Raw genomic sequence first — 26772 nt, forward strand, 5'->3', positions numbered from 1 at the left:
GCAGGAAAACTGTGCATCGGACAACTTATCCCCAGCTCCTAAGAGAACTCCCAAAGTAATAATTTAACTGGATGGTAATAAGGAGAGGGCTAAGAACCAACCTTTATTTGTCAAGAAGAAATAGTGCAAATCAATCTGATTTCCTTCTACAACAGGCCCTGTGAACACAAATTGATGATATATCTTAGTTTCAATCCTTTGACGTAGATTAACTTGCTATTCTCACAAGCAGGCAAATAAAATTGGGCTTTGGTGATACTTCTGCACGGGTTACTACTGCCAGAGAGTACCTAGGAATGGCTCAAATGAAAGTTCGAATGAAAGGACGTGTTGAGTGGGCATCCAAGAGGTTTGTGCTTTTTGTGATGTGTGAAGGCAGCAAACATTAATTCCATAGGGCAGGGAACGTGAGTGGCATTGTCTAAAGTAGCAAGACAATTTCAAGGCTGATCGCAAACCAGCTGAAGCCAATGGAAATACTTTCACTGATTTCAGTGCACATTGGGTCAAGCCCTTGGCTTGAAAAAATGTGATCACATTTCAGAAAGATTAGCAATACATAATGATCATATCATATTAACTAAGGGCACAGGAATCATTCCCTTTAGCTGGGTTAATCTCCGCTTAACCCTCTGGAACGGCATTCCAGAGGTTTGTACAAACCATACTCAAAACAAGCCCTTCAGAAGCAGACCCACTTTATTAATGTTTTTGACCACATCTCTGTAGCAGTAAGCCTTTGTGGTTCAACAGAGCCTGGTGCACTCAGAGGTTTAAGAACGCATTTTGCAGGGAAATAGTCTAATCACATTAATCGATGGTGCAGCCGAATTCAGCTTTGAATAAACAGAATTTGACTGAATGAATCTAAAGCTCAGGCAAGACAGTCATTTTTATTGTAAATTAGTTTATTGCCAATAAACAGTTTGCTGACTAATGCCATGGAAGAAATGCTTTACAGAGTAGTAACAGAAAAGTGGGCTAGGATACAGGCCAAACTAAGGGGCATTCAGCACAGAAAAATTGGAGAGGACAGGTCTGGAGGGAAAAGATAATGTGAAACAGATACTCATATTAGAGGGACACTGAGAAAGATGGCAAGAGGAGAAGGGCAGCAGGCTAAGCGCACACATGCAGTGATTTACAAAATGGAGGCCAACACTGCAATCCTCCTTTCCCCTGGGCTAGCCCTTAGCCCACAGGCTGCAAAGCCTTGATATTAACCTGACCTTCCACGTCTCTTACCTGCTCTTGGCGCGGCGATGCCCTCAGTTAACACTTGTGCTCTGACTGCGTGATATTGCCACTTCTCCTCACTGCAGCATCAGTCCTCTCTCGGTTATCCCCAGGGCCCCAGAAAGCACTGAGACCCTGGCACAGATGTTTGCCCTGCTAGCTTCCACGCTCGCCGTGGTACCAGTGCTACAGGATCAATAAATGGCATTCCACAGCACCAATAACCCCCAAAACCTTGTGCACCTGATGTTTCTGGGTCTCCCCAACATCACCACCTCTGTGCAGCCTGCACGGCCTTAGACTAACACCCTTAGCCCTGCCACAGCGTGTGAGACATATCAGGAACCCAAGGCTCGAGTAACCCTACGATCCCGCTTACCACAGAAAGTGAGTAGCTAACTTCGCGTTTCTCCGTGGTCCTTGATGCCCACTGAGGAATCAGTACCTCCATATCCCATCCCAGAAACATCTCCACTGGCCCAGCGACCCCAAATCCCTTGTGCTCTGCCATGCCACTGCCCCCTCACCCCTTGCTGTGGTGCTTTAATTTCCAAACCCCCTTCCTTTTCCCCACTCGGCTCCAAAAGGACCTTCTCTGGTCTCCAGAGCATCAGTAAACCCAGCGATCTCCCCTCCGGTACCTGTCTGCTCTCCTCTGTGTCCACGTTACGGACGTCCTCCGGGATCTGCTCCAAGCCCCGAGGCACCGACGCACGCTCTGGTTCCACAGCAGCCTCCTCGTGTCCTGCAGGGCCGACGTCCTCCCCGGGGCTGTCACGGTCCCTAGGACATTACACCCAGGGAACTGACGGGTATTGATTCCCAATACCTTTTCGCCCCTAAATCACACAACAGCAGGTCCCTTTTCGCAGAATCAGCCTGGCTGGGGTTGGCAGGGAGCTCTGGATATCACCGGGTCACCCCGAGCACATCACTCAGGACGGCATCCCGGCGGGTTTTGGGTTTCTCTAGAGATGGAGACGCAAGAAAATGAAGCGTTTCCCTTTCTACCCTCGATCTCAACCATTTTTTTATTGTTATTTTTGGACGATCCGCGATGCTCTCACCTCGGAGCCCCCCAGAACCCCCCAATCCTGCAGCACCCCCATACACTGACGGCTCCCCCCACCCTTTCACAGGCCAGCAGCGCACCCCAGCCGCCCACCAGTACAAACCAGTGCTGCTGCCCCCCCTTACTGGGCTCCTACAGCACCTTAACGCCCCTTCCCTTGGGACACTAAGCGCCCCCCCAACAAGCCCCAGGACCCCATCCCAAACCCGATGCCCCCTCCCCAGCCCTGGCAGTGCCCAGCCCCTCACGCCCCCCACCCCAGGGGGCTGCCATCTTCTCCCCCCCCCGCTCCTTGTAGGGCGCCCCTCCCCTCAATTCTCGCCCCCCCCCCGGCTTTCCAACGTCCCTCAGTGTTCCCTCGGTGTCCACCTGGGCCTGTGATCCCCTCACTCGCCCCCCCAGAGCCCCGCTGCCCCCGGACCTCCCCCGGTTTCCCCAGGGCCCACCCCCCCCCCCCCCAAGGCCGGGCCGCGCCGCCCCTCACCTGCCCCCCCCCCCCCCCCACGGCCGCATCCCGTCGCCACGGCAACCGCTCCCCTCCAATCACGAGCGGAGGAGGGGAGGCTGAGCGCTCCGCGTTCCTCTACCTAGCAACCCAGCCCGGCGCTCTCTGATTGGCTCCCTCGCCTCGGCGGGGAGAAGGGAGGCGGGGCGGGGCGCGGCGGGGCGTGACGCCGCCCGGGGAGGGGCGGGGCCGGCGCTGCGGCGGGGGCGGGGGGAGGGGGCGCGGCCGGTGCCTCGCGCCGCCACCTGAGGGGGGAAGGAGCGGGGCGGCGGCGGCGGGAGCCGCGCTGAGGTAACGGCGGCGCTGGGGGCACGGAGGGGGGACAACGCGGGTCGGGTCCCCTCGGCGGTGCCCCTTCTGCCCCTTTGCGGCTCAGACGGGGGCAGGGACACCGGCTCCTGGAGGCGGCGTTGGAGGGGGGGGCGTCCTGTAAGGGGGGGGGTCCCTCATGTCCCCTCAAATCCCCTCATGATCCCCTTGGTGTTCTCTCATATCCCCTCAATTTCTCCTCGTATCCCCTCCTTTCCCCTCGTAAGCGTCCCCTCCCGCCGCCGCGGTGCCCGCTGCCCCCTCCCCGTTTTCCCCCTGCTGAGGGGGGTTCGGGGGGGGCGATGCCTGGCAGCGCCCTGAGGAGGAGGAGGAGGAGGATGAAGGAAGGTGGGGGGGGGCTGATGCTGGTCGTGCCTCTTTCCCTCCGCTCTCCCCCTTTCTTCTCCTCACGGCTGGCTCCCCCCCTGCTCCCGTCATGGAGAGGGTCTGGGGGGGGGGGCCTGAGGGGGGGTCCTGAGCGGTCTGGGGAGGGGCCTGGGGGGGATTCTGGGGGATGTGGAGGGGTCCTGAGGGGCCGGGGGGGTCCTGAGTGGTCTTGGGGGGATTCTGGGAGGGGGTTGGGGGGTGCCAGCCCCGTCCCTTTGCTGTATGGTGAAGCTGGGAGGCCAGGAGCTGTGTGCGCCCTTCCCTTCCCTTCCCTTCCCTTCCCTTCCCTTCCCTTCCCTTCCCTTCCCTTCCCTTCCCTTCCCTTCCCTTCCCTTCCCTTCCCTTCCCTTCCCTTCCCTTCGCTTCCCTTCCCTTCCCTTCCCTTCCCTTCCCCATGCAGCAGGACCCCTGGAGGATGCTGAGCCCAGTGTGAGCACATTGAGGGTCCAGGGGTAAATGGGGGGGGGGATGACTCGGGCATCCCCTGCCCGTTGCAAGGGGAGATCCCCTCCAGCTCCCTGAGCTCACCACGGGCTCAGATGGAGAGAGATGCTAGAGCTGTCCCTCTGGACGCACGGGCTCTCCAACAGGATCTCACGGAATGGCCGAGGTTGGAAGGGAGCTCTGGAGATCGTCTGGTCCAAACCCCTGCCAGCAGGGTCACCCCGAGCGTGTTACACAGGGTGGCACCAGGCAGGCTTCGGATATCTCCGGAGGAGACTCCGCAGCCTGAAGGAGGGCGAGCGGAGGAGCTGCTGTCCGTTTTTTTCCCCCCTCTGCCCTTGCAGCACAGCGGGGAGCAGCGTGAGCGTTGCGGGGCCGCTGCCGTGTGCCCTCCTTTCTCCCCGGAGCAGAGGACGTGGGGGTTACGCTGGGGTTCTCCCTTAGCCCGTAGCACAAGGGGAGTCCAGCGCTGGAGTTTCTTTCCCACTGACTAATTAAAATGGAGCGAGGAGAATAATGTATTCTCCTTTTGTGCCTCGGTGTGGGTGGGAAGGGGTTGGGGGAGCACTGCCGATGCGCGAGTTCCTTTTCTTCCCGCTCAGAGCTGGGTGGGGAACGACGAAGGTGACATTCTCCCCTCGTCCTCCCACTCGGACAGGGGGAGGCTGGTTTGTTGTGTTGCCTCCTGCCTCCGGGAGAGGTAACCCTGAATACATACAGCCACAGCCTCCTGCTAACAAATGTGTTGTTTTTTTTTTTTCCTCATTGCTCCCTTCCTACTGTAGTAGTAACTTAGAAATGTCTTTAAAAATGAAAATACTCCTGGGGTTCAACCTTTTCCTTTCATGATTTTCCATTCTTTATAATAATCTTCTCTGCATGTCTTAATTTATCCTTTGCAGCAGGCGTTGGATGGGCCTGTCTGATTATAAATAACGTATAAATGCATAACCACACTAACAAACTAGTTGCTTCCTACCCCTTTTGCCCGCAGTTTTTTTGCGGTGCCTTGGGGTGGATGGGGAGGCATCCCCTCCTCCTCTTTTATCCCCAGTGTCACCGAAAGTGTTGGGTTTTGTTTTTATGTACATATAAAAATAACCACAAAATTTCATATGTAGAGGCTTAACAAAGAGTACACAGAACTGGATCTGTGGTAAGAAGCTATCTTGACACTGAAGATTGCTTATTACAGCATTCGTCTGTCTACACCAATTAATAGGTCATCTATATGCTGGTTTGCGAAACTGCCGTCTCCTTTCGCAATGGTACGGTCGTGTTTTTTTTCTGAATTTCACCCAGATTTGTTTCTTTTTTTCCCATGAAAAGGCGCTGGATGACTGGGCTGCATAATTTGACGTTCTTTGTAGCTCCACTAAACTTTCTCTTCGTTTTCTTTACGGTGCTATATGGTGATAGGATCCCGAGCATAAAATGGAAAAATCCTGAATGGATGCGATGAATTTTTTTAAATTTTTTATGCAGTTAAAACTTTTCATGTCTTATTAAGTCTGAATGTATGCGTGCTTTTTTTTTTTTTCTTCAGTTTGAGGTTATGGGGATGGAAAAGGATGGGTGGATTTGTTTGGAGTCGGAATGTCATTAATCCGATGATTTGTGTGAAGTGTTCTTGGAGTTTTTCCCAAGGCTCTAGATCCTGACCCGGGTTTGCCCAGGGTCTGTGCTTCACACTTGGGCACGAGACCCGGTGGGAGTTCATTTTAGGTTGCTTCTGGACCTCTCTTAGGAAGCGTTAGCTACTGGTTGCTGCTGGAACAGCTTCTGAATTATAGGAACCGTGCTAAAAAGGCGATTGCTAATCCATGCTGCAAGCTCGCTTCTCTCAAGTAGTTTAATGGAGTCTTCCTGAGTTGGTGGCTGAAGTCTTAAAAAAATAATAAATAAATTAGAAGCAGGGATTTGGAGATGAGAACAAACTGTAAAGGTTTCTTTTCCCGACTCGGGGAACCGCTGTTAAAACCAAAGGGCTAGATTCGCGGGGGGTTAGGCAGCTCTTACAAAACGAGGTAGGATTTGGGTTTGTCTGACTGTAATTTGGGATTTTCTCATCAGGTGAGAATATGCAGAAACCTTCAGGATTAGGTAATGCCGCCTGGAAGGTGGAGCAGCTCATGCGGGTTTTGTTGGTTTTTTAGTTCTTTCTCTGAAAGAGGTACCAGGTTCTTGAAAAATAAGCCTGAGAAATTGCTTCCTTAGGCCAGAAGGACATAGATTATCAAGGCCATATGACTTTGAAATTGGGTGAAAATGAGGTGCGGTTAGATGTAGCACATCTTGACTATTTTGGCTGAGTTTGGTCTTTTAAATTCAGCGCGTTGACTGCTCTTCGCAGCCATGCTTCCTTGCTTCAGTATACGAGCAAGAGGCTTTGATTTGGTCTGTGTTGGCAGGTTCTACCTGAAGTTTAGACAGTTCCCTTTTCTGCTTTTTTTTTTTTGTCACTTTAGATGTCCTAGGTTTGGAACAACTTTATTCTTTGTGTTCTTTATGTACTTCAGTGCAGCTTCAGACATGGATTCCCCATCAGGAGCTACGAGAGAGGAGGCAGCCTGTGGAAGCAGGCTGTCAGAGATCCTAATTTCATGTGGTTGCGCTTAACATTTTGGTCTTTTTCCTGCTTGCCTGTTTGTTTTTACCAGCCTGTCTAGAGCAGCTACAGCCAAAACCATTGCTTCACATGATCTTAAAGAGAAGTGTGGAGTTGTTTAGGTTGGAAGGAACCTCTCAGGATTATCTAGTCCAACCCGCAAGGTGTATGAGGGTTTAGAGGTATACGGCGTTTAATTTTTTTTGACCATAAGATGGGCCTGTGTACACAAAAATACGCCTATAAAACTGTTGTGGTCAGCTGATAGCAGCAGAAGGCTGCCAGTTAATTCAAACTTAGTGATAGGTGTGACATAGTTAAGGAGAAAGGGGAAAACTTTTTCCCTCTCTGACTCGTAGAATTCAGTTCCCTTCCTGCATGTCGAAGAAAACCCGTTAATCTCTCGAGGTTAATGGAAGTCTGTTCAAATTTGTGATCGCCTCCTCTGGGGAATACTGATGGAGTACTTGGGGTTGTCTGGTTCGAGCAGTATTTCTCGTTTTCTGTTACCTTTCATTGCAAGCCATAATTGTTTTAAAAGCACTTGGCCAGAGACCGAAACGTGCAAACTCACTGCTGTAAAGCAAAATTGCCTTAACAAAAGGGCTTCCTTGTGGTCTTAAGGCTCTGTCAGCTTTTTCAACGCTTTAGCCACCAGTTGCAGTCTCTGTTCTGCAGCTGGGTGCAGTGTGCTGAGGTCCTGTTCTTCTCCAGCACCTTAGCACCAAGAAAACGCGGAGCCAGGCTGGGCAACGAGCGCTGTTTAGATCCTCTCTGTAGGCAAAATGGAGCCAGCAGGACCACGAGAGGTAGCACCCATATATTTTCCATCTTTTGGTGTGTGTGGAAAGCTCAGAGCAGGCTGTCCCCTGGCTTATCCGGAGCTCCTGGGATGGTTTCAGGAGCGCAAGGTGTGAAGTGAAAGGTGCAAGTGAAACGGGTGAGAGACGACCCAACGAGTTGCTTCCATATGGGCTAAAACTGCATATTTGGCCGCAGCTAGCCGAACCACGAGCGCAGCTGGTCGGGCAGAGCAGCTCCCTGCAGTCCTGCAAGCTGGGACTTGCGGGTTGGTGGTGGCGACTGTTTTGTTTTTGTTTGGTAATTATTCAGCAGAAGTTCTGTGGCCCTGCACCGAAAGATGCTATCGCTGGGAATGCACCGGCGGAGGGGCTGAGTCATAAACAGCTTGGTTTCAGCGTGGCCGACGACTTGTACTGCTCACACGGTGCAATGTAAAGCGTGGGGTTTTCCTAAAAGATATTTTCCTCGTTGTAAACACGTTTTTTTCCCCCCTTTTCAGGTAGAGTTTTACAGCACGCTGCTATTTTTTTTTCCCCCACCAGAAAAACTCTAAAACAAGGATTAAAAATTGCCAAGGGACCTTGTAGTCTTCTGCGTGAGAATTTGAAGCGATTTGCCTGACAGGCTGTTTACAGCTGAAATATTTTAATCAATGACAGGACTTGTAACATGTGCTGTTTGTTGTGTTTTCTTTTCGTCTTAGGGGACCTGACGAAAGAAGAATGTAACCTGGCTGCTGTTCTGTCAGGATGGGGTCAATCGTGTGGGAATGTGGTTAAACGTCTTAATTCCTTGACGTAATACGTGGTGTATAAGGCCGTGAAAAGGAAAGGCAAGATGCCTCGCTCAGTTGCATCGTCTTTGGGACCGAGCTAACAATGTTGTGCACAAAGAGAGTTCCGGTTTCGAAGAGCCTTAAACAAGGACTGCAAATACTGCTGTTGGAGTGAAATCGGGAGGCACAAGAAGAGTCGAAAAAGCTTTCTGACTGGGCTCAGTAACTGGCCCCATCCGCGGTGTGGAAGGATGGCTGGTAGCTGGATGCTCTGTTACCTCTGGCTTTTGGATGCCTTGGTGGGGCGCTCGAGAGGGCACAGTTTGTTTTCCTGCGAGCCCATCATCCTGCGGATGTGCCAGGATCTGCCTTACAACACCACCTTTATGCCTAATCTCCTGAATCATTATGACCAGCAAACAGCGGCGTTGGCGATGGAGGTAGGGCTACAGGCTTTTCATCACTTTGTATGGTTTGGGCCTTTAATCGCCAAATAGTTTTTAACAGAAGATAATAAGTTATCTATATTAGAAATAAAAATGAAAAAATCAGTATATTTAAGTATATAAAAAAGAAACAAGCACCACTTGGAAAAGATGTATTGTAATGCATACTAAAATATTCTATGACTACAAAATGAGCCTTTTTGGGTATAACTGAATGAAACACTCTGGATGTGTTTGTGTGTTAGTCTGTTACTTGAAATATTTAGACAGATCGAGAATGTATATTTGGAATGGTCTGGCGCTGAACTGAATGCCAGGAAAAGCATACTGAACAATGAAGAGAAGGCTTCCAGTTCTGAAGGCTGTGTTCTTTGGTGGTTTTGTAGCGTTTGGCTTTTTCATACTCCTTTAAAATTTGGTGTGGAGAAAATGAGAACAATGGGAGGTACCACGAAAATAATAGGATATTAAAATATTCTAAATATCATATCTAAATATCTAAATATTCTAAAAATCATTTCTGCTGGTGCTTGTCTAACCTATCTTTGGAGAACTCTCCTGATGGGGCTTCAGCCACATACTTGGTCTTTTCCTCTACAGTCTGGTTTATAGAAGACCTATGTTCACTGCAGTCAGTTCTCCGTCCTGTTGCATGTCCCGCCAATGGGGTTTATTGCTGGGTGTTCTGTGGTATGCCTAAAACTGGGGGAGAAATACAGAATATTGGGCACGTCTCACTTCCAGCCTGTTCCAATAGTTCCGTGAGAGATCTGTGCAAAACAAGCTTGTTTGTATTTTTGAAGTGCTGAGGAGTCCTTGCCGGTAGATACGCTGTGCTGAACAGAGAGAGAAGAAAGAGTAGTCGCGTTTTCATCTTTGAATGCTTTTCCTGACAATACCGAAACTTAATTTAATTGCTGCTGTTAAATAACATAAAGCCTCGGCTTTATATAATCTTTCCATGGAAGGGTTGTGAACCAGACTTAACAAGCTTTTTACTGCAAGAAGAAAATAGAGAATCTTCCATTTGCTTTGTCTGAAAGAACTATGGGCTTGCATTTCAGCTATTCATTTGGATGTGGCTAAGGATTCCAGTTGTACCAGGTACGTAGCAACAGGAGCAAAGGTGATTTTAGAAACGATGCAGGTAAATTCTGAGCGAGGACCTTTGAAAATCCTACCTGTAAGGAGGAAAATGGAGCCGAAGCAAGATTAATATGATAAAAATGTGAACAGCAAGTTGTGTGACGAAGTATTTATTGCCTCCTTGAGAAGTGGAACTTAGGATATTGAAGGAATCGGTGGAAACCCAGTGGGTTGAAGAGGTCTGGGATTTGCTCGCAGAGGTGCGGTGATGGTGAGTTTCTGTTGGTGAGGGTGGTAGGAGCAGGTGGTTAGCAGTGTGATGAGAGCCTCTTGATACTGTTGTGAATAACTTAAAGCTAAAGCCAAACCAGAATGAAGTATTATAGAGATCTTGGTTATATTTATGAGCCGCACTAAGCCATAAAATTCTGGAGGACAGTCAAAATAATAAATATTTTATGTGTTGGGGGGAATAATGCTCATCACATCAGTCGGGGTTAGCTTATTTTCTTGGACTTGTGATGGTTTGTCCTATTAAAATCTAACCTGGAAGCTTGACAAAGCAGTACGAAAGCGAAGAGGCAAATCAGACACTGGGAGTAATTAAGGAAAAGAATAAAGGCCAGCTGTTGTGGAGTTCTGCAGTGCCATGGTTCCCAAATAGCTGGAGCGCTGGGAAGTTCTGGGCTATCTCAACGACCGCGTTTGGACTGAAAGAGGTCCAGAGAAGAGGAGAATGGTGGCTTAGGGAACGTGTCTCCTGTGAGCAATGTTGGACTGTGGTGAGATGCTTTAGCCTGATTTTAAAGGAGAAGAAAACAGCTGCTGCCATCGTTAGTGGCAGGCAGAGCTTTGTGGGGGTTTACAGAGCTCTGTCTCCTCCAGCGCAGGAGCCAGGCTCCGTCAGACGAAGCTGCTGGAAGCTAAGTCAAACCAAAGATCCTTCAGGTGGTTGCAGAAGAGCTGTGAAACTCTTGAAGAATATTGTGGACGTAAAAGGTTGTGGGGACTGGACCAGAATTTGGCAGGGAATGCCAATGGTGGTGGCTAGGTAGAAAACCACATGTAATACTGACTTCCCCCTTCACTGAAAATCAAGAAGTGGTTATTCTCTAACTTGTTGTAAACCAGTTTCCTGCTCGTTTCATTCAGTACCCTTTTGTTCCAGTATTCTGCAGTTAACCCCCCTGCTGCACGTGTGATTTTGGAAACCTCAGTTTTACCCCCCGGGGCGCTTTTCCTCTCCAACTTGAATTCTTCCAGCTGTTTGGGCTTTCTTCTTGCAGCTCAGCTGCTTCCTTCCAGGCTCACTTCAGCTGCCCTTTTCCAGCTCGGTCCTTGCCGAGGCGCGGGGATGGGAATGGCACACTGCTCCACATGTGGGCACGCGAGGGATTTCCCCAGGAATAATGTCGTGCTCATTGCTGCAAATAACGTGCTGGTGATGGCCAACATTGTGTTGTGTTGTCTTTTCTTCTGGCTTTTGTTGCATGTTAAACGACTGATTTCAGAGAACTGTCAAAATATCCCGTTCACTTTCCCTAATAGCCTCTTTATGGCCGTTGTTGGAAGCAGAGCAGCAGGCTGTACAGACCCGCAGGCCGAGCAAGAAGAACTGCTGCAATTGTTCTTATCTTCATAAAATAGCTTTCTGTAGGGCGAGGGTATCAGTGGAGACGCAAATGTTACTGCTCTGCTCATCTTCACAGGGTGAATGAGCTGCGTGAAACGCCGTGGCTGCAGCTGGGGCAGCAGCTCAGTGCCAAAGCCACACTTAAACTTGGCGTGGGTGCGCTGGGGATACTTATAGCTCTCCCTTTGCCCATATGATTAGCGTGTAGGTTGTTTTTTCGTGCCTGGGGTGGGCTAGGGCTACGTCTGAGTGCCCCATGGGAAACAGGAGGGCTGGGCGAGGAAGCACGGCTGTCCTCGGGTGGCAGACACACAGACGCCCACACCGCCACTGGGCGATTTGCAGGGGTTGCTCAGGAAGAAGGATGGAAAGCTCCGGCTTTGCGTAAGTACACTTTGGCTTCTGTTAGCCTAGGCTGCCCCTTAAGTCCGTATTTAGCGGGAAGGAAGCTGATTTTTAGTTTTTGGCTTCTTAGATGTTACTTAATGTTCCAGTCGTATGGTTGGAGCGCTCGGAGCTGAATCGAGTCTATTCGAGCTGGCATTGTGATGCTGGCTGGCAAACAGCTCTCACTTCCGAGCCTCCTCTAACTGCTGGGAGCATGAAAGAACAAGGCAGCAGGACCCGTGTGATTCATCTTGTGTATTTATGAGGGGGGTTGCGCTTCTCGGCTTTTCAGGAGTGCTTTTCCACAGCAATTTCCAATAAAAACCGTCAGAGGAGTTCAGCTCATACTCTAGATTTCTTTCTTCTGGCTGTGAGAGTATACTGTGATGCCATTCTTGCTGTTTTGGTGACTACCAAATCAGCAGATAAATTAGAAGAAAATAGTCTAATTTTAGCTTTCAGTGCTAATGGGTGCTTTAAAATAACTCTCTTAAATTTTGTTTTAGTATTTAGGGTGTTAGTTTCTAGTGTTCCGTCAGTTGCTTTTTATAAGCTGAATTTGTAAGGGCTTCCACGACAAGAAAGAGTGAATGTGAAGTAGAAAAGAGAATTCCTGCAGCTGCTGTCTTGCCATCGGTACATTCATTGTACTTTTCTTCCCCTGCCATTGATTGCCTCACTGGAGGAACAGCTGAAACCTTACTCAGAATCATAGAATATAGGATAGAATCATAGAACCACAGAATCATTAAGGTTGGAAAAGGCTTCCAGGATCACCTGGTCCAACCACCCCCCTACCACCACCGTCACCCACTGCACCATGTCCCCAGGCACCACGTCCAACCTCTCCTTAAACACCCCCAGGGACGGAGACGCCACCACCTCCCTGGGCAACCCGTCCCAACGCCTGACTGCTCTTCCTGAGCAGAAATGTCTCCTCATTTCCAACCTAAACTTACCGATACTTCTCAAAAACTCCCCAAATCATCAAGTTGCCTTTTAAAGTCTTTATGCTAATCCAATTCCTCAATAATTATAAGAAAAGTGAATGAGTCATGCCATCGGTGTTTTGTTGCGTTCCAGCAATATTGGTACAAGATATCCCGATTAATCCCCGGAAAATAGCGTGTTACCCATTACTCCCTCTTATTACATGCTGGTTCATACCACGACCAGCTGCTGTGCCTTCCCTTACTCCTCACAAAGTCCAGGCCTTAACCTTGCTGCCGTGCTACACCCCCAAAGCCCGGCGAGCCTGGAGCGAGGGCTTTCTGCGCCCAGAGGCCCGCAGCACCCCGCTGTCTCAGAAGGGGACCAGCCGCCCTCCATCCTCCGATAACATCTGCTTGCCTCCTCTCCAGCCCAGATGGGAGCTGCTCCACGCCCGCTCCTTCTTTCTAAAGGAGCTGCTGGATGAGGCAGACCAGCGCCCCGCTCGCTACAGGGGCCAGGGCCGTGAGATGGTGCTCGCAGAGGCTTCACGGCGCCGGGAGCTGTCCTGCCCTGCAGTTCTGCACAGCTTGGCCGCCGCAGGGTTCCCCGTGCTTCGCGCTGCCTCAGGGTGTTCTCCAAATGATCCGTGATCTGTAAGCGGGTGGTTTCTTAGGGGGACCGTCTAATGGGGTCTGTCTGCTGTGCTGTGGGACTTCAGGTTCAGGGCGACAGTCTGATCTTAGAGTTCAGTACTAGTCGGTAATTTAAAACAAAATTTATGACAATTATTTTAGTATTTAGGGTGCTGGTCTTTACTGTTTTACTTCTGGTGCTCGTTTTTTATTGTTTTGTCAGCTGCTTCCGTTGTGTTACGCAGATCGCGTGCTGGACAAGGCCGTGGCAGCAGGGAAGTTAAATTAGCCCCGTTCCCCTGAGGAATCCCATCTTGCTTACTCACCCCTTGGATTATTATTGCTGTAACATGGAGAACTCTCTTCCCTCCCTTTTCCACTTAATGTTCATTTGGCCTTGAGGGATTTGCAGTGATTTTGGCTGCTGTAAGACAAGTTTTGTAATCAAATATATATATATTTTTTTATCAGAGAGCATGTAAATGTTGGTAGCTTGGAGATTGAGAGCACGTTATCAAAGCATTTCTTCCTGATGAAGAAAAGTGGTTTAACGTGATGATTGCCAGCCTCTTTGCAGTTCAGTACACCACCAGCACTTCCTTCTCCCCACCATGACATTTGTGGGACCTCCCAAATGAGACGAGGGATCAGGGGACAGGAAGCAGACAGAGATGAGGCCTGAATGGGTCCCTCTGGGTGCGTGCAGAAGCTTTCCCTTTGGGATCAAACCGGAGGTGAAACGCTCCAGAAAAGCGACGATACATTCACCGTGCGGACAGAGGAGGTAACGTGCTGCTGCTTGCTGCTGGCTCGCAACTTCCATTCCCCTTTTGCATATCAAAGCGGAGCAGTAGTGGGATAACTTCGGGGTGCACCATTTTAGGGTTGGCTGGTCTGTAGGTGGGAGATGCAAGGGGGGGAATGGCAAAGTAACGTTACCCACAGCTGGTTTTTCTGCGGTATGAGGGGGGCGGTCAGAAGGGCAGAGCAGCAACGCTGATCTGCTCCTCCTATGTCACTGCGGCAGGGTTCAGCAGCGTGGTTGTTGAGCTTTGAATATTTAGAAGCAAAGTCAGTGAATAGTTGATGGGTTTATCACGGAACAGACAACTACAGAAGTGAAGACACCTGATTGTTCATCCCCTTTTCCAGGCGTAGTGGTTTCTTGCTGTACGAATTCTTGCAGGTGATGTTATTGACCTGCTGCAGAACAGAGTACCTGCTACAACATTTGCATGCCCTTGCTGGCTGCATTTCTGATTTATTTTTTATGTGATGTGTGTGCATATATATCATAAACATTTTTATGATACATATGTATATCATTTTAAAAGATATTTTGTTTATATATATATATATATAAAAAAAAACACAGTTTTTTGTGGCAGTATATTTTCTTCTTCTTCTCTCCGTGGTGATCTTTGGAGTCTTAAAACTAGTTTATTTTTTTCTCTTCGAAGTGAAAAAGCATACCCAGACACGGCATCGACAGAAGATGTGGCTATCTTTGTTCTCACCCTGCTACCCTGCTCTTAGCACCTGGGGTAGGTGCTTTTGCTGGTACGTCAAGTTTCAAGTGGCTCCTGGCAGTGTTTCTCAAATAGCTTTTCCATCAGGCATATTACTACAGAATTGAGATACCAGGGTTTGGACTCACAGAAGCACAGAATTGAAGGGGTTGGAAGGGATCTCGAAAGACCATCGGGTCCAGCCCCCCTGCCAAAGCAGGTTCCCTAGAGCAGGCTGCCCAGGCAGGCGTCCAGACAGGCCTTGAATATCTCCAGAGAAGGAGACCCCACAACCTCCCTGGGCAGCCTGTCCCAGCGCTTCGTCACCCTCACCGGGAAGAAGTTCTTTTGCGTGTTGGTGCAGAACTGCCTGGGCTCCATTTTGTGGCCATTGCCCCTTGTCCTGTCCCCACAGAGCACTGAAAAGAGGTTGGCCAAATCCCTCTGTCTCCCACACTTAAGATATTTGTAAACATTGATGAGATCCCCTCTCAGTCTTCTCTTCTCCAGGCTGAACAGCCCCAGGTCTCTCAGCCTTTCCTCACAGGGGAGCTGCTCCAGGCCCCGTATCATCTTTGTGGCCCTCTGCTGGACTCTTTCCAGGAGATCCCTGTCTTTTTTGTACCCCAGAACTGGACACAGTACCTCCAGGTGAGGCCTGACCAGGGCAGAGCAGAGGGAGAGGATCACCTCCCTTGACCCGCTGGCCACGCTCCTTTTAATGCACGCCAGGATCCCGTTGGCCCTCTTGGCCACGAGGGCACACTGCTGGCTCATGGCCAACCTGTCGTCCACCAGGACCCCCAGGTCCTTCTCCTCAGAGCTCCTCTCCAGCAGGTCGTCCCCCAGCCTGTACTGCTACGTGCGGTTGTTCCTTCCCAGGCGGGCTCGGAGCAGACTACTCTCTCAGTCCTTGTTTTCTATAAGGACCAGGGAGAATGGTGCCGAATTCACTGATGTCGGCTCACGTGGTGAGGTTCCCACCTGCCCTGCGGTTAGTGCTGCCCCACTTCTCCTATTTCGGAGTGATTTCTTTTGAGACGTGGGAATTGACTTTATTTCCCGCTGAGCAGCAAGGGTGGGGAGAGTGTAGGGCGGTAGATCCTTAACTTCTTCCCCCCTAAATTCCATCTTTGTCCCTCAGTTTCTTTTGCCTTGCCCATGCTCTCTCCCCTTGTAAATCTCAGCAGTTTTCCTGGGCTCTTCGTATTCCTCAGTCCTGCATCCAAAACTTGTAGAAGCGTAAGAACGTAAAGCTGGTGGAAAAGTAGGTTTTAATTAGTTGGTGTTGTGTAAGCACCCTAATCTTAGACTTTAATTTGCAGCGAGGATTAATCTTCTCTTCAGTGTGTAAGATTATGGTGCCACAGAACAATGGAGCTGTACGTGATCATAAGAAAGCAAGCTGTGCGCCAGCTGATTAAAGCCTGCTCCTTCCTTTACTTTAGGCTTTCCTATCCCTACTCCAGATTTTTATCTTCGAAATCGCCATGTAAGTGTTTTAAATTATTTTATTGTTAAACCCAAATGTTGGTCTCAAAGCTGGCACTACAAAGGTGACTGCAGAGCGCAGGCAGAGCTAACGTTGCTGATAAAGTAGTGCTTAGAAGTTCTTGCTTTAGGAAATCTGAGGTTTGTCTGTTTGAAACCCATCCGTTTATGGCTTCGGTTTTGACCTGTAAAGGGCACGAGCATTGTGTGAAGGTGGTAGAAATCCCCAGTGGGCGAGACCTAGTTGGGAAGAACTAGAGCTGTTATGTTCCCAAGATGATGTACACAAAAAGTAGTACGCTCTGGCAGTTTGGCTCACAAAAGGAGGCTTCTGAGGAAGGCGGCTTTCACCTGAGGACCGTCAGTCCTTTTCGTCTCACACTAAGCTCCAGTGAACTTCCAGATAATCTGAATGAAGTGTTCAGCGAAGACGGAAGTGTTCAGTATCTTCAGACAGCAAGAGGAGCCACAAGCGAGAGAAGCTGAGGCACGGGCTGTGCCTATTTGCCTACTTGGAGGTTGCTAGAGGCTTAAATAAGGAAAAAAAAAGGGCTAGAGGCTCGTCTTGGGCTAGAAACCTTTGGAAGTCTTAAAGAAGTCCGAGTAGCACCCAGGAGGAGTTGCGTGCTTTGTTTTTCGGTGAGAGATGGAGTTTTAGGTGGCTGCCGTGTGGTGTGTTTGGGAGCGCGTTGCAGCTCTGACAGCTCCGAAATCCCGACTGAGGAAGGAGCGTGTTTGTGGATGCAGGGGTACCCAGATTGGGAACAGCAAACCAAAGGCATCGGGGAGCTTTCAGGTCCCCCAGCAGACCTAGAGCTTACTCAAGCATGTGGTCTGTCCTCGGACAACAACCAAAGGGGCTATAAACCACAACGTGCGTTTGAACACGAGCGGTCCCAGCGAGGAACCCCTGATCTTTTTCCCTCCAGGGGCCATATCCTTGCACCAGATAAAGGAATTTTAGTGTGGAGCAGCAGGAAAGACTGGAGTACCGAAGAGCACTTCTTTTAACCTAAGAGTTAAAACTTTTGTGTAGCTCATCAGTGCTCAAAGAGCAGAGCTGGCTGCAGGTGTTAGCAACCTGTTTGCTCTTCCCTTTGCCTGGCTACAGGCTTTCTCCGGAGAATAACTTCAGCAGTAGTGTTCCCTCATCTTTTATGTGCGCTAATGAGGACACAATGCCCCACGAATAGTTTCAAAATGCAGGCTAATAGTGAGAAAATGAAGAGTAGGTTTTTTCTGTTAAACCGCTGAACTCCTGCTTGCGCGTTGAAGATGAACTCTGTCACCGTGTTCCCGTTTTCTTAAAGGAAAGGAATTTTGAAGGATTGTTGGACTGGAGCTATGGAAATGAAGTTCAGCCTTAATAGTTCAGTGCGAGGGTTTTGAGTTTAAAGTGAACGATCTACATCTTAATCAACATTATTCACAGTGGGCTTGTTTTCAGGGTCATGCAGGCAGATGGCTCTGCGTTGGGGCTAATTCTGTAGCAGCTGGTGGAGGCTTAAAGAGGAGTTATTAGGAAAGGTGGGACACATTAATTTATTTTGCATAGTTAGATGATGATGTGCTTTGGTCAATTGTAGCTTTACAAGTGCAAGTATAAACTCTGAGGCAAGAGAATGTGGTGCCAGAGCATTGAGGGAATATCGGTCTTAATATTTACCTCCTCCCACAAGAGTAGTAACTCATTCCCATCTTTTTTTCTCTACCTTAATTAAAATCATCTTGTTCCACTGGGGCAGCTGCTGTGGGACGAGAGCCATGTTTGTGTGCTGTGGGTAGGGTTTGGAGCATCCCCCAGCAGCGAATCACCGCTTCCTCATAGCCCATCTCCCTACCGAGACCTTTCTCTCCCCCCGTTACGTTCTCCCGAGGTTATTTAGGTGTTTCAAGCCCAACTTGTTCGCTGATATACCAGCTTGAAAGCTCTTTAGTTTTCTGTCCTTTTGACTTAGCGTTCTTCCCGAGCGTGTTTCTCCCCGCGAGAAGTTGGCAGTGATGTAAATGACTGTGGACTTGTTTAAAGCCGTGAGGCTTGGCTAGCGTGGACTTCTCATTTTGCTGGCCACTTGGAAGTGGTGTTTCTTTCCTCGTTTTCTCTAGTGTGCGGTGATGCTTCCAATTACAGGATGGCTGGGTTCAAAAATAAAGCCACAGCAGGCCGACAGGGCGAGACTAAGTATAAAATAACTTAAACACCAAAGAGAAGTTGTCATAAATTTTACAGTTTGTCTTGCTGCTGTGGCTGCATTTTCCTCATTTGTTTTGGGAGAGATTTATAGGGAGTTTAAGAGAAAGTTAGGATGCCTTCCCTGGATTTGAATAATTTTTCTATCAGTGGGATGTTCCTGGGTGGCTGCAAAGCTGTTGTGTTCTGTGGCGTGAGAAGGATTTATCAAAGCAGGTTTTTAAAATTCAAAGCATAAATCTGCTTAAATTCACGAGTGTGCCAGCACCCGTGCTTCGTCCCATCCTGCAGATTTGTCGGTCGCCTTCCTCAACTTGTATGGCCCTTAAATTTCTTCAGCAGTCAGTGGCAAAGGAGTTAGCACGAGTCAAAGATGTTTCATCAGGAGCTGGCTGCCGCTGGGTTTTTCCTTTCCAACAGCCCACCCGCTGGTTTTGTGCCCTGCCTTTTTGTGCTGCAGATGCAGCGAGCAGGACCACGCTTTTCCTTTCAGTCTCACGTAGGGTTTTATAGACCGGCCTCATCCCTCATCCTCCTGTTGTCTCTTTTAGGGGGCACAAGAACAAAAGTGTGCCCGCCCTGTATTTTTATGTAGTGTGTGAGCATCGCGCCATGTTACTGTGGATAACCCCGCTCTTGCAGTAACCTCAAGGCCTGGGCTCGCTCCTCCACATCTCACAAGCCTTGCTGAAGACTGGTTACACGTGTGAAGCTCCTGGTTGATATCCGTGAAGCCGTGCTGCTCCCAGCTGTCCGGGAGGCCTCCGAGGGTGCCATCAGAGCCCGCTGACATCGCAGGGAGGATTCAGCATCTTTCCAGGAGAAGCACGAAACACTTGCGCTGCGTTTGAGAATCTGCTGATTTGAAGCAACGATGTCGGCTTAACGTCCAAGCGGTAGTGGAATTGTTTTCATCCGTGAGGCTTCGTTTCTCTTGGCTCTGAAACGGCCGCGTCTCGCCCCGGGTGGCCGCGGTCCCGTCGCCTCCGGTCCCCCCGGCCCCGCTCTGCGCGGGGCTCAGCAGCCAGGGGTTGCCCTGGTAACGGGGCAGGAAATTTGAAAAGAGAGGAGCTGAGAGCAGCGGCACAAAGGCTTGGCTGCTTGGAATTTGAACGAGGAAGGAAGGCTGCTCGTAGCTCAGCTGCACGCTGGAAATCCAAAATGTAGCTTTTAGGAGTTGCTGTCAATTGTGGGCTTGTTTGCGTTCCTCGATTTACGGAACAGAAGTTGTCGTGTTTGTGGCAGCGAGAAGCATCTTTAACTTGATGATCCCTGTGGGTCTCTCCCGACTCAGATGCTCTGTGATTCTGTGATTAAAATCCAGAAAGATAATTCTGACCAACCATTCACCCAGCTGTCTTCCCCTCTCCTGGCCCAAATCCATCATTCATATTTGAATGTGTTCTCTGAAAATGTCTTTGAATGTGCACTTCTTTGAATATGCAGTAAATCGATCGTACTGTCCTTTATCTGATGCCTCTGAATCCTTTTTTTTTTTTTTGTGAAGGAGAGAACAAACATGCAGCTCAGAATCCTTAGACCCCTTAGTGGAGCTCCTGCTGACGGGCATTCCTCGGGTCGCTCCTGGCACTGTTTTAGCACCGGTGTCTGACCCTGGCAGGTGCGGTGCGGAGACGTAACTGCAGGGCAGACTGAGACTGAAGCTTGGGCTTCCATTTCAGGCGTGATGCTTATTGTCAATAACAAAGAAGTGTCGAGAAAACAGCGTCACACAATAGTTAAGTGCCTTTGTGATGTTTTATCAGCATACGTGATTTATTATTGAACGAATCCATTTATACCAAACTTTAATTAAAGAACAATGACGTTCCTTTGTCTTCAGATTTTCCACGCTGGCTTTTCAAATGAACAAGTCCGTGGTCCTTAGAGGGAAATATATTTCCTCTACAAGAGGTAAAAACTCGCTTAAATGACTGGGTTTGAAAATTTGTCTTCCAACTGCACTTCTACAAAATCTGGCAACTAAAATGCTGAAAAATCTCGCTCTGAAGAGTATCACAGAATCACAGACGTTTTCCTTAGTTTTATTTGAAATCACAGGCAAATTATTCTTGTTGCTCAGAGTAACCTCAATTAAGCGGCATCACAAAAAGCCAACATAATGCTTCAGATCCATCAGTTACTTTTTTCCCTGACACAACAGGAGGCAGTTGCTTTTGTCTGCAAGGAGAGAGCTTCCAGGCTGCTAAAGCTCGGGCTTCGTTGCCCCCCCCTGCTCAGGTCTAGTTGTTAGGAGCCAGGGTCGTGGAGGGGACTCGAAAGGGGCGCTGAATTGAAGCCAGGGCTGTAAAAGATCTGCAGCTCCTACAGGGACAGCGGGTTCCTCTGACATAACCTGTGGCGCCCACCAGAGAGGAGTCAGCGTGGTGGATCTGAGGACACAATTCTGATCTGCGTCGTGTTGGTCCTCATCCGTGAGGCTGGAGGTCGCAGGAGGTAAGCGTGAGTGAAATCAGCAAAGGGCTACTGAGCAGAACTCATCATGAAACACTAACAAACACGTGCGTGCACTCCTATCCCCTGTCCTGCTCCTTGTGAGGCTGAAGAGACAAAGGGATCTGGGATCCCGGCTGTGCTCTGCGGGCTTCCTGGGGTCCTGCAGAGCAGGAGCACCCTCTGACAGGTCTCAAGGCAGCAGCCAGGTGAGCAGCGCTCACACCATGCTCTGCCTGCTCAGAGCCCTGTGCCTCGTCTTCATGTGATGCAATTTTCCTTCCCTTTAAATACAGACGGTTATAAAAGGGATTTTGCAGTGTCAGGCAATTATTCAAACAGGCAATCAATGTGAAAACACGCTTAGCCCCTCTTGTCTCTTGCATCAGCCTTGATTGCTTGCATCTCCCAGCAATTTAAAGCAGTCTTTCCCAGTTATCTGACCTTCTCTTCTATAGTTTGATCCCACTTACTCTGTTCTGCATATATTCCCTAGCTACAAACATCCCTGCAGTAGATTTTGTGCAGAACCTGACACGTTGAGTAAATTTACAGTGCTTGTGAGCATAGTTCTCCGTTTGAGATGCTTTTTGAAGATGTACTGCTGCACCAATAGATACTTGCTGATATTTGCTCCTCTTTATTCTGTCTTTCACTGGGTAAGAATTTGGGTGTACTCCCCGTGTTGGGGGCTCACCAAGTAGCCAGGCAATCCTTTTTTCTTCTAGTTCCCATCCAGCTGTGTCCCCTCTCTCCACCCACTGCCTTGTTAATCTTATTACTGTGTTATGTCTTGTCCTGCTTGGCCAGAGCGTTTCAAAGACACGCAGCGTACGCCGTGGGAGCAGTCCTTCCCAAAGCTGATGGTGGTACAGAGAACTAGGCACAACGGTACGGAGAAACTTCTGCACCTTTGAGGGCAAAATATTGCTTAATCTATTTTGAGAGAAGCAAGCGTGCTTTTAGGGTGCCGCAGAAACAAATAAGCAGAGGCACTGTGGGAATTCTGTCAAATATTTATCTTGTGAATTATTAACCAAAGAAAAATCAACTTGGGGAGCCTGGTTTGGTTCTTAATTTGACAGTTTTGTCCGGGCTTTCCGAATTGGGCCCTCCGATGCCTGTGCAGCAGATAGCAGCTTGCTGGCCAGCCCAAGTTTGCACAACTGCAGGTTTTTCCAATTCCCTTTCCCTGTCCTCCCCTGTAGGGCTCATTTGTGACCTCATTAACTTAGCGCTGAATGGGAGGGGTAGAGTCCCCCTATGAATCTCAAATTTTAATTTGCAGCTGCTATGCTCCGACATGTTTTTAAAAAGCAGTTAATTATTAAAATTAAAGTCACCAACTAATTATCTTCAAGCTTCTATTTGGACCAGAAATCGATTTTCATTTAATACGTTGGAGTAAATTGAGGGTTTCTCAGGCTGTTTCTACTCTTTATTACTGTCTGCTTAAGTAAAAGGCCCATTTAGTGCCCTCTTACTCCTCCCTAATTATGTGCAAGGTTGGGGTGGACAGTCTCTTTAAAAAGTTTAAAAATAATAATTAAAAAAATCCTAATAAATGGATTCAGTGCTTGATCAGAACATACAGAGTCACAGGGGTGATAATGACATACAGACTTGCTGTAGGCTTGCTGTAGCCTCGCTTGGAACACGCACGCTTGCTGCAGTGATGATAACGAAAGAAAAATGTGTTTTCAGACACCAAGACCTTCCAGAAATGCCACCCAGGTTTCCCAGTGTTCGAGTCCAGTTGCACAGATAGCACCCAAGAAGAATTTTGTGTGGAATACTAACGTGTAGAAAGCTGATCCAGACGTTCAGCTCGCTCGGTCACCTCCAGCTGTTGGCGTTGTACTCGTGGCCGTGCAGCCAGCGGCGCAGGAGAGCTGCACATAGAGCCCCTGGCAGGCACTGGGCAATGCACTGCTGTCACTGTTGGGGTTTTCTTTTTTTTAAAATTAAGTATTCAAGTAAATGCATCAGATTTCCTAAATAAAATCTAGATTTTATCTAGGTCATCATCCAATATCTCCCCAATTAATGCATGTGAAGACTACCACCTACTACAGCTTTACTTCTCTCCTGTTAAGAAACTGGCTGAAGTTATCACCAACACAGGTATGATCCCCGGAGAATCCTCCCAATCAAAGTACTGTGAACGTGTCGTTGGGGCACGAGAGAGGGATGGATGGTCATAAGATGAGGCAGAAGGAGCCGCCGAGCTGACGTGGAGGCAGCCCAGCCTGCTTCGGGCTGGATCCCGTTGTGATAAATGCAGGCAGGGCTGCGGAGCGTGACCCCGCCGCCGTGAGAACCGCCCCGCGCTGTTTGTGCGCGCGAAGCAGCCTGCTGGGCTTTAGAAGTAACGGCAGGGCAGAGCAGCCCCTGCCCTACACCGATAGCCTGGCCTTTCTGCAAATTAAGTGTGAGGAGAAGAAAAGCATTGCCGAGCTAGCAGACAGTACGTTTTAAATATTACTGTCTGAAATACCCTTAATTTTGAGGCCCAGAGATGTAAATGCCTGCTCTCCAACTGTTGATGTGTCTCCGTGTGCATGTATTTTTGCTGGTATGTAGATATAACAGATGGCTTGTAATGTTAGATTGAGACACAGCTGTTAAAATATTAGCATACATACAGATAGGTTTTGTTTGCTGTGCAGGATAGTTCTTACAGCATTAATCCAGCAGATTATGTTCTTATTTCGGTTTGCATCCTATTATTTATACGTAGCTGGATTGGATTGGTGTCATGCTCTGTTTCTTTCCAAGTTATATACCAAAAAACCCTCACGTTTCCATTTTTAAAGAGGCTTTCTTGTATTACCCGAGTGTTTTTTGACTTTCAATTTGGACAATAAATACTGGGCAGAGCCAAGAAGAGTTCCCACCATGGGCAGCCAAATGCATATGGAAATAAATCCCTTTGGCATCGCTAGTTGTGATGGGAACATGTTTGTTTGTTTTCCCGTAATAGTACATTGCAAATCGGTGAATAGTCTTAGTGGATATTGCAAGGTATTGGAAGAAGTATTTAGGTTAGATGTATTGTGAACCTTTATAGGAGTAAAGTTTAGTCATTTAACCTGTGATGGGATGCCGATCGCACGTGGGCAGGCAAGGCGTGAGAGGTTTGGAACGGCAATTCCTGCTTTCGTGTATGAAACCGGGTGTTTTGGCGGGTAGGGGGATTTTGTGGGAGGATGTTCACAGCAGCCTGGCGACCAGGGGAGTAGCAGATAACTTCCTGAATTCATCTGGTGTGTTTTTCCCCGTAGCCTCCTGCCTGAAGGCTGTGCTCCTGGGTTTTAACGGTGTCAGCACGCGCTCTCAGCCATAGCGAGAAGTCTTTGTCTTCTGTCTCATGGAGCTAATGATCTAAAACTCGGGGCTTTGCCTTAAACACATCCTTGTAACATCTTCTGTGTCCAGCTGGCTGCAGGGCACTTGAACTCTGTTACAGATGGCTACGAACACGCTGCGTGTCTTGAGCACCACAGCTCAGGGTGTGATGTTAACTGGCTGTAAGGTCAGCGTAGCTGTGCCCTGCTCTTCCTCCAGTAACGTCTCCATTTTTCACCTCCTGCATTGCTACTGGAGTTTCCCAAGCTCACTGTAAGGTTATTAAGGTGCTAAAGCAGCAAAAAACTGCCCTTAGAAAGCATGAATTGATCAACCCGAAATATATTGTAGAAAGTGCTGAGACTAGGGGAAGAATATTTAGACGCCAACACTCACAGGTCTCCTCATTGAGGACCTTATCCCGACTTTTCACACTACTGCTGGTCCAAGGGCAGCACGTGGGGCTTTGAGGTGAGTTTCATGGCCAGTTCATACCAATCTTAAACCCGGGGCAGCGCGAAGGAGGCTGGTGGCAGGGGAAAGGGCAGGGCTCGATTAACTTGGGCTTGCTGTGAAGCTGCACCCTGAGGCGCCCGAGGTGACAACTCGAATTTGTCCTCGTTTCACAGCCATGTAGGAGAGCGGTGATGGCAACTCCACAGTGCACGGTCACTTCTAGGGGAGTCGGCACGCCGTGGATTCCCCTCAGTAGTTTGTCAAGAAGCACTTCAGCCTGCGTGTTGGAATTAGGAAAACAGAAGTCTTCTCCCATTCACATCCCAGTGGAAAACATGCTAAGCTTCCTGGGGCTTGCATTGGCTTGAAATGTTGAGTTCTGAGATGTTGTGTTAGCTGTGTAAGAAACCACGGCTAGCAGAATCACACATGAAGTAGTAAAAAAACATCAAGCCTTTGAGAAAAGGAAGAACTTCTCTTGAATTAAGGAGTATTCAGCGCTGGTTACATTGTGTTTTAAAAGTCCAGCTTGCCGAATTTTATTCTGCAGGGTCTGTGGGGTTTGTCGTGTGGCAGACACTGTCGTTCTGGCAGTAAAAACAAAAAGGTGAAGCTACTCCGACTGGGTTTTTGAAGCTTGGCTATGCCTTTACTGTATCTCTTCTCGCGTTCCCTATTTTTAGAAATTCCCTTTTTATAATTTCTGAAGGACTTGATCTTGCTACCAAATCCATTGTGCGCTTTCGAGCTAGTGTCAAGTCTTCTAACAGATCTCGATACCAAATGTTTTCCCTCCTTCACTCAGCAAGATAAATTTTTGAGCACCGTGCCAACAGCGCGTTTTTATCCTCTTCACTCCTGTTACTCTTCAAGGAGACAGACCTCCCTGGAGCTGGCAGGAGGAGTCGCTGAGTCCCTGACATGCAGATCAGTCTGCAGTGGCAGAGATGAGAGAGAGAGAAGGTTGTTATCGCTAACACTCCACTTCTCATAATGGATATCCTTCTCCTTCCCACAGCGACAACAGCACTCGGAGCGTTTTTCGGCAAGCATCAAAGCATCGATCGCGCTCAGCTTGTACTTGGAAGGTTGTCTTTGCAACCACAGGATACAGAAATGTGTTATTTAAATTGAAATTATGGGTCTGTCAGGACTTAGAGCTCCTGCCGAATAGTCTCTTGCTTGTCTAGGCAAGTGTGCTTAACAGTATCTTGTCTTAATGGTGCCTAAAGCACTGGCCAAAGGGCTGTGTATTTATTTCTCTGTAATACTTTGGATTTCTCCCAAGCCCAGCACAGCAGGCATATGGAGAGGAAGGAGGAAGTCCGAGCAGTCTCAGCTGTCTTATAAAAACTAACACTTCTTGCAAATGGAAATTGTTTCCAGGGCCACCCATCTGCATTCGTCAGCTCCTAAACAGAAAGATCACATTTAGGAAAAGTGCAGCTTGGCAGATGGATGCCATCTTTCCAGTGTCTTCCAAAGGAACTTCAGAATTTAAAATGAAGCAGGAGACCTCTTTAAAAAACGAGAACAGATTGCCTTTTAGTCATGTAGACAGAGATTGATGTCATTTTTTGCCCTTTAACTACTTTCATCTACATCTTTTTTTTCCTGTAGCTGAGAAGCTAACCTCAGCTGTCTGTTTACAGACCAGGAAGCTTAGGGTGGTTTGCGTCATTGCTGCCCTCTCACAAGTAAGCCGGGTGAAATAATTGGACTTAGGTTTTGAAGTGAATAACGGGGTGATTGGTTTAGTCTATAACACGAGAAAAATATAATCTACAAGCATACTCATTGCTTGGCATTTTTATTGTTGGAATGACTCGATAGCTTATTTAATATGGGCATTTATTTTTAGTACTAAATTAAAACCGTCTTTTTTTTTACTTCCCAGTAACTGAAGTAATACCAAGTCAGTATAATCCTCATCGCAACCAGAGTTTTTCCAGCTCCCATCAAAGTACGTGAGGTGGGATATCAGGGGCTGTGGGTGAGGTGGTTCGTGACGGTTCACACAGAAAATACGAGAATATCCTTCATCCGTGCTGAACAGTGGCCAGAATT

The 26772-nt window shown here is 48.5% G+C and overlaps 1 protein-coding gene across 4 annotated transcripts in view; it reads left to right on the forward strand.

Moving 5' to 3' along the window:
- Positions 1-3022: 3022 nt before the first annotated feature.
- FZD3 (frizzled class receptor 3) overlaps positions 3023-26772 on the forward strand; it is a 60256-nt gene continuing 36506 nt past the window's right edge. For 3 of the 4 annotated variants that reach the window (XM_083827924.1, XM_083827926.1, XM_083827927.1), the window contains exons 1-2: positions 3023-3104; positions 8069-8580. In XM_083827924.1, the coding sequence (XP_083684050.1) occupies positions 8392-8580 (189 nt within the window). In that variant the 5' untranslated portion in view covers positions 3023-3104; positions 8069-8391. Of the gene's footprint in view, positions 3105-8068; positions 8581-9650; positions 9691-26772 lie in introns of those variants that run through there. The other variant, XM_083827925.1, reaches the window with a different exon arrangement.

The sequence above is a fragment of the Anser anser genome (genome assembly GCF_964211835.1).
Source record: "Anser anser genome assembly, chromosome: 3".
Taxonomy (NCBI): Eukaryota; Metazoa; Chordata; class Aves; order Anseriformes; family Anatidae; genus Anser; species Anser anser.